The sequence below is a fragment of the Cheilinus undulatus genome, linkage group 8 (genome assembly GCF_018320785.1).
Source record: "Cheilinus undulatus linkage group 8, ASM1832078v1, whole genome shotgun sequence".
NCBI lineage: Eukaryota > Metazoa > Chordata > Actinopteri > Labriformes > Labridae > Cheilinus > Cheilinus undulatus.
Genome location: NC_054872.1, coordinates 39,949,454 through 39,968,326, shown reverse-complemented (window position 1 = coordinate 39,968,326; position 18,873 = coordinate 39,949,454). Strand labels below are relative to the sequence as shown.

The window sequence follows — 18,873 nt, the reverse complement described above, 5'->3', positions numbered from 1 at the left end:
TGAGTCAAATATAGGTCTAAAATAATTTGCTAGTCTGCCTGGTCCAGAAAGTTCAGACCACTATCAAATCAGTACTTGGTATCTGCGGATACCCAACACCTTGGTATCGGTATCGTGAAGGAAAAATGGTATCAGAACATGATAAGTTTTTCTTAAGCCATTGTTGGGAATATAATTTCATGTAACCTGTAATGTTATTCAGTCCAGTTCATAAAAAACATTGAAAACAACATTATTTTTTGAACTGGGTGTAATAACAAAACTATGTTAAAAAAATAAAACTCATAAAATAGACAAATATCTCCTTTGTTGCACGTAGAAGAGGCTTTGAAGGTTATTGAAATACGAATTAGGCGTCCCAAAGACAGCTCTTTAAAAGTGCCTAAATCAAATATAAGGTTAATTGTTAAAAAAAAACAAAAGGTGAAGTGTTGTTTCCCCACCTCTTGTTTTATAGATATTAATTTACAAAGCAATTTTTAATTAAAACACCTAAACATATTCAATTTGAACAGCTTTAATGCACTTTTCTCTTTCCCTCTATACTTTTCTTACATTTTGTGCGAGTTATGATTATCCTGTTAACATTTAAATCTGAGCTGATTCACACCAATATCAGACCACTCTGAGGGATTTACATGTTCACTTTAAGCCAAAACAACTTTAAGTGAACACTGTAGGTCAGAGAATGATTGTGTCATGGATCAGATCAGGCTTTAAGGTCTTTTGTTTTCTGTCCTCTGATCAGATGTCAGTTTGGCTGTTCAAAGATGTGTGCTTTGATGTGAAGCAATGTTTGACATTACTGCATTTAATAAACACAAGCATATTGAAACAATCAATGTATGTTGGATTTGATCTGCCCATTGGAAGAATGAACATATATGAGTCAGTCCATTTTCTATTAAAACATCTCTTTTTGGTTGTCATCTTTTCTAATTCAAGAGCTCAGCATCTCTACTCTTCTCTAACTCACTTTCTCTGCTTTATTTCTGAACCTTTCCCACTTCTCTGTGTGTCTGTGCAGCTGCAGACTGCTCACTCACTCAGCATCTTCACTCGCTTTTTCTGCTTCTGAGTGAAGCATCTGATTGGCTGAGTGCACATGTTGCTACCATTAAGATGGGAGAAGCTCCACAGGTCAATAAAGATCACTGTAAATGTAAAAACGCTGCACAGGTTGATATAGGAGCGCTCGTCATAATTGCTTGAATAACCAAATAATTTTTCCTCCTGTTCGATTTGGGCCCAGATTCAAACACCATACCCGGACCCACTCGAAAAGGTGACTGGCATGATTCATGGATACATGGGAGATGTGAACAGTGAGTAAAACAAAGTTACTGACTCATGAGGTTCCCAGTACTATATGCCAACAAACTGTAAAGGCAATTCCATGTGCCTCTTCTCTGTTCAAAAACGGTTCTATCCACATAACATGGGCCTGTCATGCTCCACACTGCACAGAAGATATGGAAGTAGGAGGAAGGTCATTGTTCACGTCATAGGGTAATAAATCAAAATCAAATCAAATCAAGTTTATTTATATAGCACATTTAAAAACAGCACGAGCTGACCAAAGTGCTTCACATAGAGAGGCAAGATGGAAATAACAATATATACAAAACAGCAAAGAACAATAGACAATAAACACAAAGAGTGAAGCGACGTTAATACCGGGAGTGTTGGTTTAACAGAAAAGGGATATGAGGGAGCGGTCTAATTTGAGTCAAAGGCCAAGGAGAAAAGATGTGTTTTAAGCTGTGATTTGAAGGAGCAATAGTAATAGTAATAAAAACATCCATAGAAGCCTGCAGCATGGACTCTAATATCTTAACAGAGCATAAAAATGTCAGAGAGGTTGCATGCATGGTTGTCTCTTCTTGGCAGATTTTCAAACCACCTATACGCATACCATTGCCTACTGATTCAGACAGAATACACACATAAGTGTGCTCAGGCATGGATCAATGTTGCTGATGTGAAAGCAGACCAAAGGGGGAGAGAGGAAGGCGGAGCAATCATGCCCTGGCACGGTACAGTACAAAACAACTGTGCCTTAAGTCCAGCTCAGACTGCAAGATTTTTGTGTTTTTTCAGAACAGCACCATGTCAGGCTACACAACAAAAAAATCTTGTCCTATCTTGGGCGACAGCCTGGCCACACAACAAGAATGATCCCGACCAGTCATCGCATGCTGACTTCAGCACTGTCTCTGCGACTGTGTGCGAGTTCACAGGTTGCTGGGGGGCCAGCTGAAAGGGAATGAATCCGAGCAATGACAGAAATGCTCTGTGTGATTCTAGGTCTTTTGCTCTGACAAGAAGAAAAAAAAAAACAAGACGCAATGATGGATTCCTCCTGATATATCAAGAAGAGGAAAATATGGACCAGCACTCCTTCAAATAAAACTTCAGGTATCAATGTGACAAAATATCAAGAAAATCACTGTATGTGCTTCCTGAAGTGAGAAAAAGTGTAAAGTGTTACTCTGATAAATGAAAAGTTATGGTTCAGGAATCTGTCAAACTTCCATGTCTTTTTTAATTAGATAAACTTCCAAAAAGATGAGCTTTTAAAGAATAATCTGTTCTTTCAAGGTGATAACATTGTTCCAGGAAATGCTTGAGTCAATTTAGCAAAAAAAAAAAAAAGATAAATTAAATTCAGAACTGCTAAAAGATATTTTTAGGGAAAATGCTGAACATCATATATAAGCACAAGTCTTTTACATCGACGAACATTGATTGGTACCTCAGACATGTAAAAACGGTTGATTCAAATACAGTGTTTTAGTTTCTAAAGGGGATTTAAATATACTTTTTTGATCAACAAGTTTCTAATTTCAAATACAACAAATGTTCAGACAGAGAATGAACCTTGTGCTAAAATGACCACCAGATGAGATAAACATGAGCAGACTGTCAAAGAGTCTTTCTAAAAAACCCCATCTGTGCCTGTTGTAACTCCAAGTTCACCTTTTTTACTTCCTCTTTTTTGGATCAGAAAACATCATTTCACTCTTTTATTTTACATCCAAGGCACTTCACTTCCTTTAATGGTCACTTCTCTACTGGAAATACCTGAAACAAGTAAGTAGGAACGTTTTTATTATAAAGAAGGTTAGAATTAAATACTGGTTAAAAGTAGAAATACAATTAAGTTGTATAATATTTTTTGATTTGTGGATAATTGCAAAGATAAAAGCAAAAAGATGACATTTTAGAAAGTGATCAACTCTCAACCTGGAACTCTAAAAATGTTAAAGCCTCATTATGTTTTCTTTTCATAAATCTGTGGACATTTCACATCATTACACAGTAAATCCACGTTTTAATGTATATTTTTGTAAGCATTTTATTTCTAAAAGCAGCATGTTGTAGCACTGAAGGCAAAATGCTTAAGGAAGCCTGTTTCTGATCATGATTTACAGCTTTTATGACTTATCACTTATTGACTGTCCTACAGATGTTTTATGTTGATTGGGTGGTTTGTTTATGGAGGCCTGAACCGCCCTCCGCTGCGCGTCAGACGGTTGCCTCCGCAAAGTCCACTAGTCCCTGATAACTGGACACCTAAAAGGGCATTAACCCGCTTATACCATGGTCACTTGCCAACGAAGATAATGAATAAAACTACCAATTTATAATTTCATACGTTTTGTGATCAAAATAGAAAGTTTTACTAAAACAAAAATTCCTTTCCAGTCATATGATAGAAAGCTTAGTTTTAGCAGACCTGCTGTGTTTGAATAGAATAATTCCCCCTTCGGCACTACGAGGTCACAGACATGAAACAGAGCTGTCCACGCCCTGCAGGTGCTCACTGTGTGTCAGACTCATCAATATTTATCAAATATTATCATGCCAGTTTATCAGAAGCGTTTCCTTTGGCTCTACAAAGAAATAATGGCTTCTTTTCTTTTGGTTGTGATATTTGAATCTTCTGACAACAGTTTATATCAGTTAGGACAGAAGGGAAGTGAGTTTTTTTGCGACACCTCTCAGAGTTAAGGTGAGCCTGGAAACAAGGCGTACATCGGATTTAGAGGATAAAACCGTCTTACGTCACTGGTCTCAAACCCAGAAATGGTTTCAATTACAAATGTTTCTGGTATACACATGTTTGTTTCTTTTATGTGCATTGGAACAACACAAAAAAGCAGAAGAAAAAAGCCACAATTTACATAATTTTACACAAAACTCAAAAAATGGGCTGGACAAAATTATTGGCACCCTCAACTTAATATTTGGTTGCACACTCTTGTGAAAAAATAACAGACCAGCAACAAGCTTCTTACAGAATCATGATCAGAATCATTTTTATTGCCATTGTACAGCGTACAACGAATTTACTCATTTATTTATTTTTTGCAGTACCATTTAGTGCTCGAGCAGTTTCTCATTTAATATTGAAACTGCTCTGGGATATGTGCTGTTTTTCAGTCTGTTAGCTTTGGTTCTTATTGTCCTGAACCGTCTTCCTGAGGGTAGCAGTTGGAGCAGGTGATTTGCTGGGTGGGATGAGTTCTTCAGGATGCCCAGAGCCTTCCTGTGGCAGCGGGACCTGAACAGCTCCTCTAAGGAGAGGAGAGCACAGCCTGTGATTTTCTGTGCTCTGTTGATGACCCTCTGGAGAGCTGTCTCCTCCTGAGCAGTGCAGCTGGAGAACCACTGGGATGCAGTATGCCAGTACACTTTCAATGGAGCATCTGTAAAAGGACACCAGCAGCTCCTTGGCCAGGGCGTTGCTCTTCAGGACCCTCAGGAAGTGGAGCTGCTGCGCTGCCTTTTTGATCAGTGATGTGGTGTTGGGTTTCCAGGTCAGGACATCATTCAGGTGCAAGCCCAGGAACTTGAAGTCCAAGACCCTCTCCACACAGTCCCTGATAATAATAATAATAATAATAATAATACTAATAATAATAATAATAATAATAATAATAACAACAACTTTATTTATATAGCACCTTTAAAAACAGAGGTTTGCAAAGTGCTTTGACAATAAGCAGAAACACACAAAAAAACCAAAGCATCATCATAACACAAGCAAAGAACATAATAAGACAAAACCGTATCAACAGGAGAGCCCATGAAAGATAAAGCCAGCAACAGAACTCCAACATCATAATCATCCTAGTGGACCCATTACAGAGCCTGAAAACATGACAGGTTGGAAATACATTATGAATCCAATCTGTTAATGTGTATGGACTGAGGGACAGCTATGTTTATCCTGAAGTCCACAACTATTTCTTTAGTCTAAGTTGTGTTGAGGACCAGGTTGTTGATGCTGCACCGTGACGACAGTTTTTTGACCTCATCCCTGAACGCAGATTCATCTCCCCCTGAGATGAGGCCGACCACTGTCGTGTCGTCTGCGCACTTCACGATGGAGTTTCCTGGGTAGGTGGGGTTGCAGTCATGTGTAGAGCAAGGTTATAATAGTTTTGGATTTTTCATTAGTTTTTATTTTTATTTCGTTTTCACCTTCTGTGTTTGATTTTAGTTTAGCTTTTATTAGTTTTGACTGCTGGTTTGTTAGTTTAGTTTTTATTTTGCAAAAATGCTTCATTTCAGTTTAGTTTTTATTAGTTTTAGTATTAGTTTTAGTTTAGTTTTTAGTAGTTTTAGTTTTAGTAATAGTCCCTGCTCTCTGTGTTCCCAGTAAATTGAGGCCTTGTCGGCTGTAGGAGATGTTTGCCTAAAAGACTGTGGTTGAAAGAAAAGATAAAACTAACAAAAACAGACAAAAAGAACACTGAATGGAGGAGCTCTGAGCCGCTGCATCCGTTCGCGCCGCCATCTTAGTCACCATCATTATCAAGCAGTGTTCTGTTGCAGTTACTAGCAGTTGTTTGCTTTTAAGCTAGCCAGAAGTTGTAGTTGAAACTGAGGTCTTCTTTTTCACCTTTTTTGGGGTTTTTCTTGATGGAAATTTGCTGTTCTTTCTCTGAAAGGTTTCCTGGACCATCCGTCCCCTTTGTTTTCACAGGTTTCAACAAACGTTGTCAACTTTATTGTGAAAAACACTACAAATCAAGATATAACTTCAGAGTGCATTTTTCTTGCTGCTAACAGCTCTGGTTGCCAGGCAACATCCTGGTTGCCAGGCAACATCTCATCAACATCATCATCATTTGCATAAGTCAACATTACACCTCTCAACTGGAATTTTAGACCACTCTTCAAACTGCTCCAGATTTCTCAGATTTGAATGGTGCTTCTTGCAACAGCAGTTTTGAGATCTCTCTCCATAGGTGTTCAATGGGATTTAGATCCGGACTCATTGCTGGCCACTTCAGAACTCTCCAGGGCTTTGTCTCCAACCATTTCTTGGTGCTTTTTGAGGTATGTTTGGGGTCACTGTCCTGCTGGAACATCCATGACCTCTGACCCAGACCCAGCTTTCTGACACTAGGCCCTACATTGTGGCCCAAAATCTTTTCATAGTCTCCAGATTTCATGATTCCTTGCATACAGTCAGGCACCCAGCGCCAGAGGCAGCAAAACAACCCCAAAACATCTTTGAACCTCCACCATGTTTGACTGTAGGTACTGTGTTCTTTTCTTTGTAGGCCTCATTCTGTTTTCTGTAGACAGCAGAATGACGTGCTTTTCCAAAAAGCTCTACCTTAGTCACATCTGTCCACAAATGTTCTCCCAGGAGGATTGAGGCAATGGGGTTCTCCTCGGTCTCCTGCCATAGCGCTTCATCTAATTCAGATGACCACGTATGGTCTGAGTTGACACTTTTGCATGCTGAGTCTGCAGGACAGCCTGAATTTGTGTGGAAGTTGACTGAGGATGTTTATTCACCATTCACGTCCAGGGAGATTAGCCACAGTTCTATGGGTTATAAACCTCTTGATTATATTACACACAGTGAACAAAGGAATTTCAAGATTTCTGGAAGATGGTCTTGAAACCTTGAGATTGTTCATATTTTTCCACAATTTTGCTTCTTAAGTCCTCAGACAGTTCTGGGCTCTTCTTTCTCTTCTCCATGCTTGGTGTGACACACACAGGCACACAACACAAAGGTTGAGTCAACTTTTAGACATTTGAACTGGCTTCAGGTGTGATTTCTAGATTGTCAGCACCTGTTACCGCCACAGGTGACTTTAAAAGAGCATTACATGCTTGAAATAAAATGATTTACCCACAGTTTTAAAAGGCTGACAGTAATTTTGTCCGGCCCATTTTTTGAGTTTTGTGTAAAATTATGTAAATTTTGGCATTTTTTTTCTGCTTTTTTGTGTTTATCAAATATACATAAAGGAAATAAACATGTGTATACCAAAAATATTTGTAACTGCAAAAACTTCTGGGAGAAATGGTGCATTTTCTGGAAAAATTCCAGGGGTGTCAATAATTTCGTCAATGACTGTATGTCAGTAAAGTGATGGTTGATGCCGGTCCGCAGTGAAAAGGTTTTTTGACCGAGACTACTTGAGAAGTTTGAAAGGTGCCCGTTTATCAGAAGTTAATTGACACCAATGAAATTTCCAGAGCCAATCAGAATCGAGTATTCATCAAGACCATGGTATAAAACATGTTATATTAACATAATATTAATAACTGAATAGTTCCAAAAAATCTTCTGGCCTGCCAGTAGGCCCTCAGGTTTTTATGGGGTTAAAATGGGCACTTTATTTGTTTTCACCATGCTGATGTTTTACATGTACTTGGAAGATTTACAGTTATGCAAGTAACGAGAAGCAAAAGGTGAAACAATTTTGGATTTTAGTTAAAATCTCTACATTTCTATATATATATTTTTAATGGCACCAGTTTTTGAACCAGTAAACCCAAAAAGTCTTCTGAGAGGTCTCAAGCAGATTTGGAGTGGCAGTGTGATGTGCAAATCCAGACAGACAAGCTGCCAATTACAGCTGTAATATTTGGGATAAATGTTTTAAACATGTAAATCTTCACTTTCCAGATGTTTTGTCTCCTCTGAACCACAAAGATGGCTACAGCTCTGGCTCTCTTTCTCTTTGGCTGTTTGCTACAAGGTAACCTGGTAGTTCACATTTACATTATACATATTAGAAGAAAGCTATTTAACACTGTGCCCACACAATAATGACAACAACAGCAGAATTTTATGACTCAAGACTCAGTCATACTGCTACCATTTTTATAAGGCAGCGAAACAGTTAATATTTTCTTAAACTGTGGCAAAATTGAGTGGTTCTGGTTCAAAGATTTGTTGTTTTGTTTGTGTTTTAGGTGCCCTGTGTGGAGAGTTTCAGTCCTTTATTCCACAAACTATAGAGGTTCTGAAGGGATCCTGTGTGACCATCCCCTGCTCCTTTGACGTAGAGGATCAATATATAGAAAACTTAGATAACACATGTAGAGCAATATGGCGGTATAAGGAGAATAATGTTTATAGTGCAATGTTTGACAGCAGTAATCAACAACAAAATAAAATAAAAGGAGAACTGATGGGGGACTTGTTGCAGAAAGACTGCACCACAACACTGAGAGACATGAAAACTCAGTACAGCGGAAAGTATCATTTAAGACTGCAGTGTGATGACCTGAAATACAGTTTCCTTGAATTAGTGGACATTTCAGTCAAAGGTGAGTTTTCAGAGTTCATTTCATCACTGTTCAGTCACATAGAAGTTATCTGATATTTTTTACACTGATAGTCTAAATTAGAATATATATAGAAATACAAAGATGATAAGCAACTGCTTATTTAGTTCATTTACCTTCTAGATGATCCTCACAGACCCACTCTGACCCCGCCCACACTGAAGGTGAAGGAGGGAACCTCAGTGAGTCTGGAGTGCTCTGCTCCAGCTACCTGTCTGTCCCTTCCTCCAAGCTTGATTTGGACATCTGGTCTGGGTAAAGCTCAGGAGATACTGCAGGACAACAAGGACAAAACAAAAGTCAAAATCTCAGTGTTGAACTTCACAGCATCACACCTCCATGATGGACAGGAAATCTCCTGCACTGCTGTCTACAGCAAACAAAATGGCAGCACTGAGTCATCTGTGAACACCAGTTTAACAGCTGAGATTACATGTGAGTTCATTTGTCCGGTTTTGAACAGATTGAAATCATCCCTTTTCTAAAAGATCTTAATTTTACATGATTGCAGTGAAATCTGTTATTCTATAATAATAATAATAATAATAATAATTATTATTATTATTATTATAACAACTTTATTTATGTAGCACCTTTAATAACATATGCTTCCAAAGTGCTTTAACAGACATAGTAGAGGCAAATTTTTCAACCATTTTTAACATTTTCCATTGAGTGTTATGGTAAGTGAAGCCAGTTAAGGGAACAAAACACCTCAGTTTGCATGTGTGCAAAAGCTAGCAGAACCAGACTATCAGTACTGCCCCTAGCTCCAGTGCAATTGTTTGAAGTATGTCCTCATAGAAACCATGTAATGGTTGTATTTTCTACGTTGCAATTATTGTTTGACACTTAAATTCAGAGTTGGTTTGAAACACAAGCATAGGAATACACTTAAAAATGAAAGGCAATGTTTAAGGGGACATATGCAAAAATCACTTTTTTAGGCTTTTCTAACAAACATATGTGCTCCTGGCCTGTACACAATCCCCTCAAGTACCAGAAAAATCCATTTCCTCCCCCCTCTCTCTCTCCACCTTTCAGAAAATGTGTGCTGAAACAAGCCGTTCTCAGATTTTCTCCTCATGATGTCACGTGGGGACTTAGCCCCCCTAAGCCTCGGTTAGCCCTTACCGCTTGGAAATAAGTTCCACCCTCAGGAAAGCCACATCCATTTCCTGAGAGGGGTGGAGTCAGGGGCGGAGTCAGACAGCTCAGTAACATTTAAAGCCACAGACACAGAAACAGCTCGTTCTGAGCAGGGCTGAAACAGAGGGGTTTTTAGACATGCAAAAATCCAATACTGGAGTGTTTTTTAAGCAACAAAACTTAATATCTGCAAAAACTACATTTTTTAAAAAAAATATCTAGCACAATTAAAGATAACTTTTAAGATTAACATGATTGCCTTAAATGCACAGAGAAATATACCACCCCAGTACTCTTTAGTCTACAGGACAGTGTCCATTGCTTTTTTCTTATTAGTACCACTTACTTTTTCAGCCTTTTGTTGACCTGTCCATCCTTTTATAAAAACTTGTTGCTGCATCAAATGTGACATGAGTTTATGTTTTTCATGAAATACTGAAATGTCTCTGTTTACTTCTCTGAAGTGTTGTTTATGTTCTATTACAAATAAAATATGTTTTTGGGGGGATTTGAATTCAGTTTACATTTACATTTTACAAAGCCCCAAACTTTGTTTAGAATCAGGGTTGTAATATTGAAAAACATTCTTTCAAGTCCAAATGTGCTTAATGAAGAGCTTAAAACAGTCAAACAGTTTAATGGAAGCCAAACAAGTGAGAAGTTTAGAATTTATTATCGATAACTTTATGAATTTTCAGAAGATTACTACTGAATCAGCAGTACCGCATTGGTCTATCATTTATTTACTAATCAGATTTTGCGATTTCAGATTCACCCAAAGACACCACAGTGTCAGTCAGTCCCTCTGGTCCAGTACAAGACGGCAGCATTGTGACTCTGACATGCAGCAGCAGAGCCAACCCAGCTGTAAAGAAATACACCTGGTACAGAGCAGATAAAGGGGACACTTTAGTGGAGACTGGAGCTGTTTTAAACATTACAGCTTCCAAGGAAAGTGGTCCTTTTTTCTGCCAGGCTGAAAATGAAGTGGGAGCTGGACGATCCCAAAACAAACAAATTATTATTGAAGGTATGTATAAAGTTTTCGATGTGTTTTAAACCTCGAAAAGTGAATTATGCAGTGTATTCAATTTTTTTTTTTCATTAACTGCTTCAATGAAAAGTTTAAAGACAGTGTTTAGGTCTCCTTACTTTTCAGCTTTAGGCCATCTTTAGACTTTAACATTAACCAGATAAAAACAATCACTAAATGACGGTTTAATTTCTCTAGGTCAACCTTGCTCTCTCTAAAGTCACTCTTCTTTTTTAAGATTCACTTTTGCTCAGCCTTATCTTGCACAGTATAAGGATACACCCGTTCCCGTGTTTCTCACTGGTGAATCCATCTTCCAAAGCTCCCATCTGAACCATTTGTGCCCGGTTAGAAAGTGACAGGACCAATCAGCGCCGAGGGGCAGTACTTTCGGGTGTGGCAGAGTCGTGACGTAAGCAAGCAGCAACAAGAGGCCGATGCAACTGTGGTGGGAGAAATTAGCGTGGATGCTGCTAAAGTGCCAGTTTTATCAGAACTTGATGACATTTCTTTGTTAAAAGAAGAACAAAGATCAGCAGTGAGCTGTTTTCTTTTCAAAAATGACGAAAGTCGTGACACGTCTATAGTTGCCATGGTTCACATTTTTCAGTTCTCTATGGAGTTTACTCCTCGGTAGGGGTGCAGCTCGATAGCGGCTACGTCATGTGTTTTGTTGCTCTGATTGGCTCGTAAAGATGTGACAGACTGAACATTCATCCAATCACCCTCTGAGTTTTTTTCAAAGGCTCTGCCCTTTCCCAAACGCTGTGTATGGCAGGTTTTCCAGATGGATGTGCATGCCAGGTTATGCTCAGCCACCACTGGTATCTTTTGCGCTCATTGTCGCTACATGTTGAAATTCAGATTATGGATAGATTTTGATACTCATTTATCCAGTTCTAATGATGTTGAACTGTTAGATTTCAGTCAAGATTAAAACACATACATGGGTTGAGAAGGCGGGCTTTTACATAGGCTATAGTCCTCGACGCACTGGTCGTGAGATCATTTCCCAGTCTGTGCGCTATTTGGCACGTCTTCCCCCAACTCTGATTCTCCACATATTTTCTGTCTCTCTTCAGCTGTCCTGTCTAAAAAAGGCAAAAAGCCCCCAAAAAAGTCTTAAAAATAGATTAAACCCCAGATAAGCATTCTTAATAAAAATGTTATTATTATTTATGTAAATGCCACTGAAATACAGCATGTCTCTTATGTTTCTGATGAAAGGTCTTGGGCATTGTGGACCAGATAGCAGAGTTCTTGCCTGGGTTGTTGCTGGAGTGTCTCTCACTGTAAACATCATCTTCATTGTCTGCATGGTGTTCCTTTGGTAAGTTATCACATTGTTAAACTGTTCGGTTTAAAAGCTCTGCTGTTGAACTACATAATCTTTTTTTATTTTTCTAAAGGAGACAAAGAAAGAATGTGAAGCCAAAAGAAGAGGACGATACATACATGAATATTGATGGCAGTAACAAATCTCCAGACTATGATGTCATTCACAAACGTCACACCTGATCCTGTGAATGCTTACTCCCAATACTGGCCACAGCATCATCTCTGTAAATTAACTTTCCTTCTTTGAAAATTTTCATTGGTGCCTGTAACGGTCACCGCAACACCGGCATAGCAACACTGTCATCCATACTCTCATTTCTTTAGTTTCATTCATTTATTTTGTAGTCAACCACACAAACACCTAACATACTTGTTTTGATATTTAATAAAACTATTCAGGCTTTTGTTTTACATTGTTTAAATTTTATGCACACAGTTTATATTCTTATTTCTGATGTAATAATGATTATTCCTTCCTCTTACGTTGTCTGGATGTAGGGGGTGAGAACTTTCTTGCTGGAGCTAAAAGGCCAAGGGCAGTTCCTATATGAAGTATTTACCCACTTGGATGTTTTACCCTTTTATTGAATTTATAAATTAATCATAATATAATTTGGCTTTTTTTTTTACAACAAAAATACAAAAAAAAAAAACCCTCTTCAATGTCAAAGTGAAAACAGAGTTCCACAAGGTAATGTCAATTAAATAAAAAAAAATGCCATGCAAAATATTTAGAATGCAGTAGATGCTCCTTTCAGTGAATCACAGCACTGAGTCTGTGTGGATAGGTCTCAGTTACGCTTGCACATCAGGACACTGCAGTTTTACTCCATTCCTCTTTGCAAAACTGGTCTAACTCTGTCGGCAATCGGGCTGAAAAGACCTTTTCAAGTCCAGCCACAAATTCTCTACTGCATTGAGGTCTGGGCTTTGACTCGGCTCCTCCAGAACATTCACCTTGTTGTCTTCAAAACATCTGTGTAGCTTTCACTGTATGCTTTGTGGTCATTGTCTCACTGGAAAAATAAATCCTCTCCTAAGGTGTAGCTCTCCTGCACACTGAGTAAGATTGTCCTCTTTTCCCTCATTTCTCTCACAGCTTTGATTATAATGTCTTAAATATGAAGTTAGCACAAAACTAAAAATAGCAAAAGTGGGGGATTGAAATGGCTGCAACAACACTACCTGGCACACCAACTGAAGAAGAGATCACCATCAGGGCCTGGACTGCAGCCTTAGGCCACCAGCACCTAAGCATGGGGACACAAGAAATGATTAAACAGGCCTGAAAGTGCTTGGATTAAAAATGATGTCTACAAATTAAGAGAAACTGATCATGCTAGGAATCAACCCCAAAGCAAGTAACCAAAACAAAATCTATACATCTAAAAATACTCAGGCGCCTTTTGCAGTGGTGAGCAAGGACTCAAAATTCAATCATCAAAACAAGGATTTACGTCATCTGATATTATCATTGAAGGGAAACAGAGGATTTTAAACTTTTCCATTGCTTTATGATACATAAACATGCTATTTTTAGTGATGTTAGGACTGTGGTCATGTGGCTTATTGAGGTCAGCTCAGCTCTTGGTAGTGGGGGTAAAACTTCTGTAGGAAGCCCAAAATCCAGAGGATCATCTGGCCTTAGACACTTTTATCTTGGGGTTCACCCAGTAGACCTCATCTGTTTCCCTGAGAATTTACTCTGCAGCTAAGGGTTGTAACTGCTGTCTATGGCAAACTTGACTGTATGGACATTGAAGTGTTTTGATTTCTTGCAGTAGACAAAGACAATCAAGTTCAAGAATATCAGTTTCCAGCAACAATATGCATTGATTTTTATAGTCATGATCTGTTGTGACAGAATCCACTGTGGAAGCTCTATATCAGGAGTAGCATCATTCTCAGGTGAACTTCTTAACTTCTCATAATGTCACAGGGTAGCAAAACTGTGCCTGCATTCTCTTCATTTGTTTGCAATTCATCTTCTAAGGCAGCTGACACTTACCACAGTGGTTTAAATACAAGAAGTGTATTTAACATGTTCTACATAGTCTTCAAAATAGGTAAGAGAGTTTCAATTTGAGGCTTTCTCATCGTTCAGGTCAACTGCTTTAATAAGCTCAGTAAGTTTCCTGTTTGACGAGTTTAACACTGGGGATGAGGTGTTGGCTACATGGTGGATTTGAGTGCTGTTACATATTAGTGGACCCTCACAGACACAGGCAGCAGATCATCTGGTAAGGGTGGTGCTCATCTCTGTATCACTTAAAAACAAATATGAATCTAAACTTTTAAGTTTTAAAAATTACATTCAAACAATGTGATGATAAAAATACAGAGTAAATAGAATCTTGGTGTAAACTGAAAGACTTTTACCTTTGTGTCTAAGGATATAAGGGTAATTAGACACAAAGGTAAAAGTCTTTCAGTTTACACCGAGATTCTATTTACTCTGTATATAAGGGTATATAAGGATATAAGGGTAATTTGAAATAAACCAAACTTGGCAAACCTGTTTGCCAAGTTTGTGTGGTTCATGTGTACTGGAAAAGCTTTTACCCAAACAGACCTACAAACCATACTGAGATGCAATGATTTGCAAATCTCATAACAACAGAACACAAACAACATATCAGATGTTGAAACTGAGACATTTCACCATTTCATGAAAAACATTTGTACATTTTAGATTTACTGGCAGCAACATCTCAGAATTGTCTGAGTGAAATATGCTTTGATGAAAGGGCATTTTCTGGATGGGAGCATACTGTATGTTGCTCTAATACTTCTACATATTTTCCAGCATTGATAGTTCCTTTCCAGATGTGTAGGATGTCCACACCATATGCACTAATGCAACCCCACACCATCAGAGATGCAGGCTTATGAACTGTGAACTGATCACTTTTGGTCTTCAATTGCAGTTTAGTTTTAATTTGTTTTTACTGTTTGTTTGTTAGTTTAGTTTTTATTTTGCAAAAAATGCTTCATTTTAGTTTAGTTTTTATGAGTTTTTTTATGTTAGTTTTAGGGTTTTTTTCGGATACATGTCAGGGCTTAGTGAACATCATACATTTTTAAAAACATATTCAAACAGGATACTCTTCACTTACCATTTTAATTATTTAAAGATGATGTTTTAATACAACTCCAGACATTAAACTACCCATGCTGTGAAGTCTTCAGCATTCACTTCAGGTAATTTCACATTTCCCAGGACTTGGGTGTAGGTGCCAGTGAGTCTGTTAAGGATATTTTGCCTCTATTTTTATTTTGTTTCAGTTAGTTTTTCTAAGTGCACAATATAGCTTAAGTTAGTTTCATTTTTTGGTAAGGCTTAGTTTTTATTTAGTTTCAGTTTTTGAATTTTTGTTTTAGTTAACTATAATAACCTTGCTGTGCTCTAATAACAAGCTCGATGGTCCCTCCCTTCATTAGTCCACTTTAGGACACGGAGTTGATGGTTCTCAACAAAGAATCTCACATTTTGATTCATCTGACCACAGAACAGTTTTCCATTTCACCTCAACCTTTTTAAATTAGCTTTGACACAGAGAAGATTGTAGCATTTCTAGATTGTGTGCAAATATGGCTTCTACTTTGCATGATACAGCTTTAACTCGCATTTGTTTTTGACACTGTGAATCTGTGAATTGTGTTGACAGACAATGATTTCTGGAAGTGTTCCTGAGCCCAGAATCTTTCCTTTTTTTTAAGGCAGGGTTTCCTGAGGGTCTGAGGATCACAGACATCCAATACTGATCTCTGGCCTTGCCCCTTGCACACAAAGATTTCTCCAGGTTTTCTGCATTGTTTAATGATAGTATGTAAAGTAGATGGTGGGATATTCAAGTCTTTACAATTTTGGATGCAGTTCTTCAAAGTGAACCTCTGCCCATCTTAACTTCTAGAAGACTCTGCCTGTCTAATATGCTCCTTTCATACAGAGTCATGTTACTAACCTGTTGACAATCAAAGAAAAAATGGTCCTCCAGCTGATTTTTCTAGTATCACTTACTTTTCTTGCCTTACATATGTGGAATAGGATCATGTTCTGTTACGGGGATGTTTACAAGCATGACTCATGAATGTAACTGTTCTGAGCTGTGGCCAGTTTTCCCTTCTTGTGAAATTTCCTGTTACTTGTAATTACTTCAGCTTTTGGTTTGTTGTTTATTGTTTGTATTTGCTCTGTTAAGGCTTTTGAAGTTATTGTAGAGATATAGCAAAGAATCATCAGCATATGTTAAAATAAATGTACTAGAGTTAGGTGTTTGTGTTATTGCATGTTTAAACTAATCTTATCTAACATGTTTTTATTGTATGATCTCTCCTCTGTTACTCATCCGCAGCCTACTGGAATGCCACTCGAGCCTTCATGATCCTCTCTGCCATGTCATGCTTTGCTGGCATCATCGCAGGAATCCTTTCCCTCATCCACTTCTCAGCCTTCGAGAGGTTCAGTCGCTCCTTTGCTGCTGGGATCATGTTCTTTGTTTCGAGTAAGTCATTCATACTTGAGCAAACACAAGGTATTTGTTTTCTTTCCTTGGTATCATCTTTTATAAATAATGTAATACAGGGTAAACTTGCATGCCATGTAAATATGCGATGGCACTGTTGCCACATCACTTCTATGGAAGATGACTTTTTTTTTATTACAGTTATTCATTCAAACCTCTGTCCCTCTCTACCAACCATGCCAGCTCTCTTTGTTCTGCTTGCAATGGCCATTTACACCGGCGTGACCGTGAACTTCCTGGGCAAGCGCTTTGGCGACTGGCGCTTCTCATGGTCCTACATACTAGGCTGGGTGGCTCTGCTCATGACCTTCTTTGCAGGTTTGTTCCAGTTAAGATGAGCAGGAGTGTATTAGAATAATAGTAGAATTAATCTGCCCGTAGCACAAGATCTTACAACAAAACTTCAATTCAAAAGATAAAATCACTACTATTCTGAAGTAGAAACATGTTTATTTACAGTGTTTAAGCTGTTAGCCGTTTGTAATGGATCAATGCAATCTCATCAGAGTAAAACTCATTAAAATGACAGCTGTATTTTACAAAACTAACAAGAACTATACACAAAAGACTCTAAAAGTATAGATAACCTTTATTTTTCTGCAGAATGGTCCCATATTGTCTTCTCTTTTTCAGGTATATTCTACATGTGTGCCTACAGAATGCATGAGTGCAGGAGAGTGGCAGGCCCTCGTTAAACAGGAAATAATGTGCAAAGGCTGCAAAGGATATCAATTCCCCTCTGAAAAATTGGAGAATAGTTTTCTGTAAAATAATAAAAATTGGAAATGTGCATATGCATAGACCATGTGTTGTTTATTATTGAATTATTTGTAATTTTTGATCTGAAAGCATATCAAACAGTTTTATAAATGAACATACATGTTAAAGTTTATAATATTCAATATATCATGATAATTAAATGGATATTTTTTAAGTTGGGCTGTATAACATACACTATATTGCCAAAAGTATTCACCCACCCATCCAAACAATTGAAATCAGGTGTTCCAATCACTTCCATGGCCACAGGTGTATAAAATCAAGCACCTAGGCATGTAGACTGTTTCTGCAAACATTTGTGAAAGAATGGGTCACTCTCAGGAGCTCAGTTCCAGCATGGTACTTTGTTAGGACGCCACCTGGGCAACAAGTCCAGTCGTGAAATGTCCTCGCTCCTAAATATTCCACAGTCAACTGTCAGTGGTATTATAACAAAGTGAAAGCGTTTGGGAATGACAGCAACTCATCCAGGAAGTGGTAGGCCATGTAAAATGACGGAGCGGGGTCATGTTCAGATTAGCTCAAGAACAGTGCGTAGAGAGCTTCATGGAATGGGTTTCCATGGCCGAGCAGCTGCATCCAAGCCATACGTCACCAAGTGCAATGCAAAGCGTCAGATGCAGTGGTGTAAAGCACGCTGCCACTGGACTCTAGAGCAGTGGAGATGCATTCTCTGGAGTGATGAATTGCACTTCTCCATCTGGCAATCTGATGGACGAGTCTGGGTTTTGCCAGGAGAACAGTACTTGTCTGACTGCATTGTGCCAAGTGTAAAGTTTGGTGGAGGGGGGATTATAGTGTGGGACTGTTCTTCAGGAGCCGGGCTTGGCCCCTTAGTTCCAGTGAAAGGAACTGTGAATGCTTCAGCATACCAAGAAATTTTGGACAATTCCATGCTCCCAAATTTGTGGGGACAATTTGGGGATGACCCCCTCCTGTTCCAACATGACTGTGCACCAGTGCACAAAGCAAGGTCCATAAAGACATGGATGAGCAAGTTTGGTGTGGATGAACTTGACTGGCCTGCACACAGTCCTGACCTCAACCTGACAGAACAACTTCGGGATGAATTAGAGCAGAGACTGAGAGCCAGGCCTCTTGTTCAACATCAGTGTGTGACCTCACAAATGCGCTTCTGAAAGAATGGTGAAAAATTCCCATAAACACACTCCTAAACCTTGTGGAAAGCCGTCCCAGGAGAGTTGAAGCTGTTATAGCTGCAAACAGTGGACCGACGTCATATTAAACCCTATGGATTAAGAATGGGATGTCACTTAAGTTCATATGCGAGTCAAGGCAGGTGAGCGAATACTTTTGGCAGTATAGTGTACTTAGAAAGAGAAGTGGCATTAGCCTCCAGTGATTTCAGTAAGAGCATGCTGGGGGCACTGGCAAGGAAGCCAAGCTTCACAGCAAAAACTAGAGTGCTGAATTCTC

At 38.6% G+C, this 18,873-nt stretch overlaps 2 protein-coding genes across 2 annotated transcripts; both read left to right on the top strand.

Moving 5' to 3' along the window:
• The first annotated feature begins 2,770 nt into the window (after positions 1–2,770).
• Positions 2,771–13,086, top strand: LOC121513422 (myelin-associated glycoprotein-like). The gene is made up of 7 exons (XM_041793174.1): positions 2,771–3,093; positions 7,946–8,018; positions 8,236–8,592; positions 8,734–9,045; positions 10,529–10,789; positions 12,020–12,122; positions 12,202–13,086. Exons 2-7 carry the CDS (start codon positions 7,973–7,975, stop codon positions 12,308–12,310), a joined length of 1,188 nt encoding a protein of 395 aa, XP_041649108.1. The 5' UTR covers positions 2,771–3,093; positions 7,946–7,972; the 3' UTR covers positions 12,311–13,086.
• Positions 13,087–16,478: 3,392 nt separating this feature from the next.
• LOC121513426 (lens fiber membrane intrinsic protein-like) lies at positions 16,479–17,571 on the top strand. Its single transcript, XM_041793179.1, has 3 exons — positions 16,479–16,635; positions 16,840–16,974; positions 17,290–17,571. Exons 1-3 carry the CDS (start codon positions 16,512–16,514, stop codon positions 17,349–17,351), a joined length of 321 nt encoding a protein of 106 aa, XP_041649113.1. The 5' UTR covers positions 16,479–16,511; the 3' UTR covers positions 17,352–17,571.
• The last annotated feature ends 1,302 nt before the right edge of the window (positions 17,572–18,873 follow it).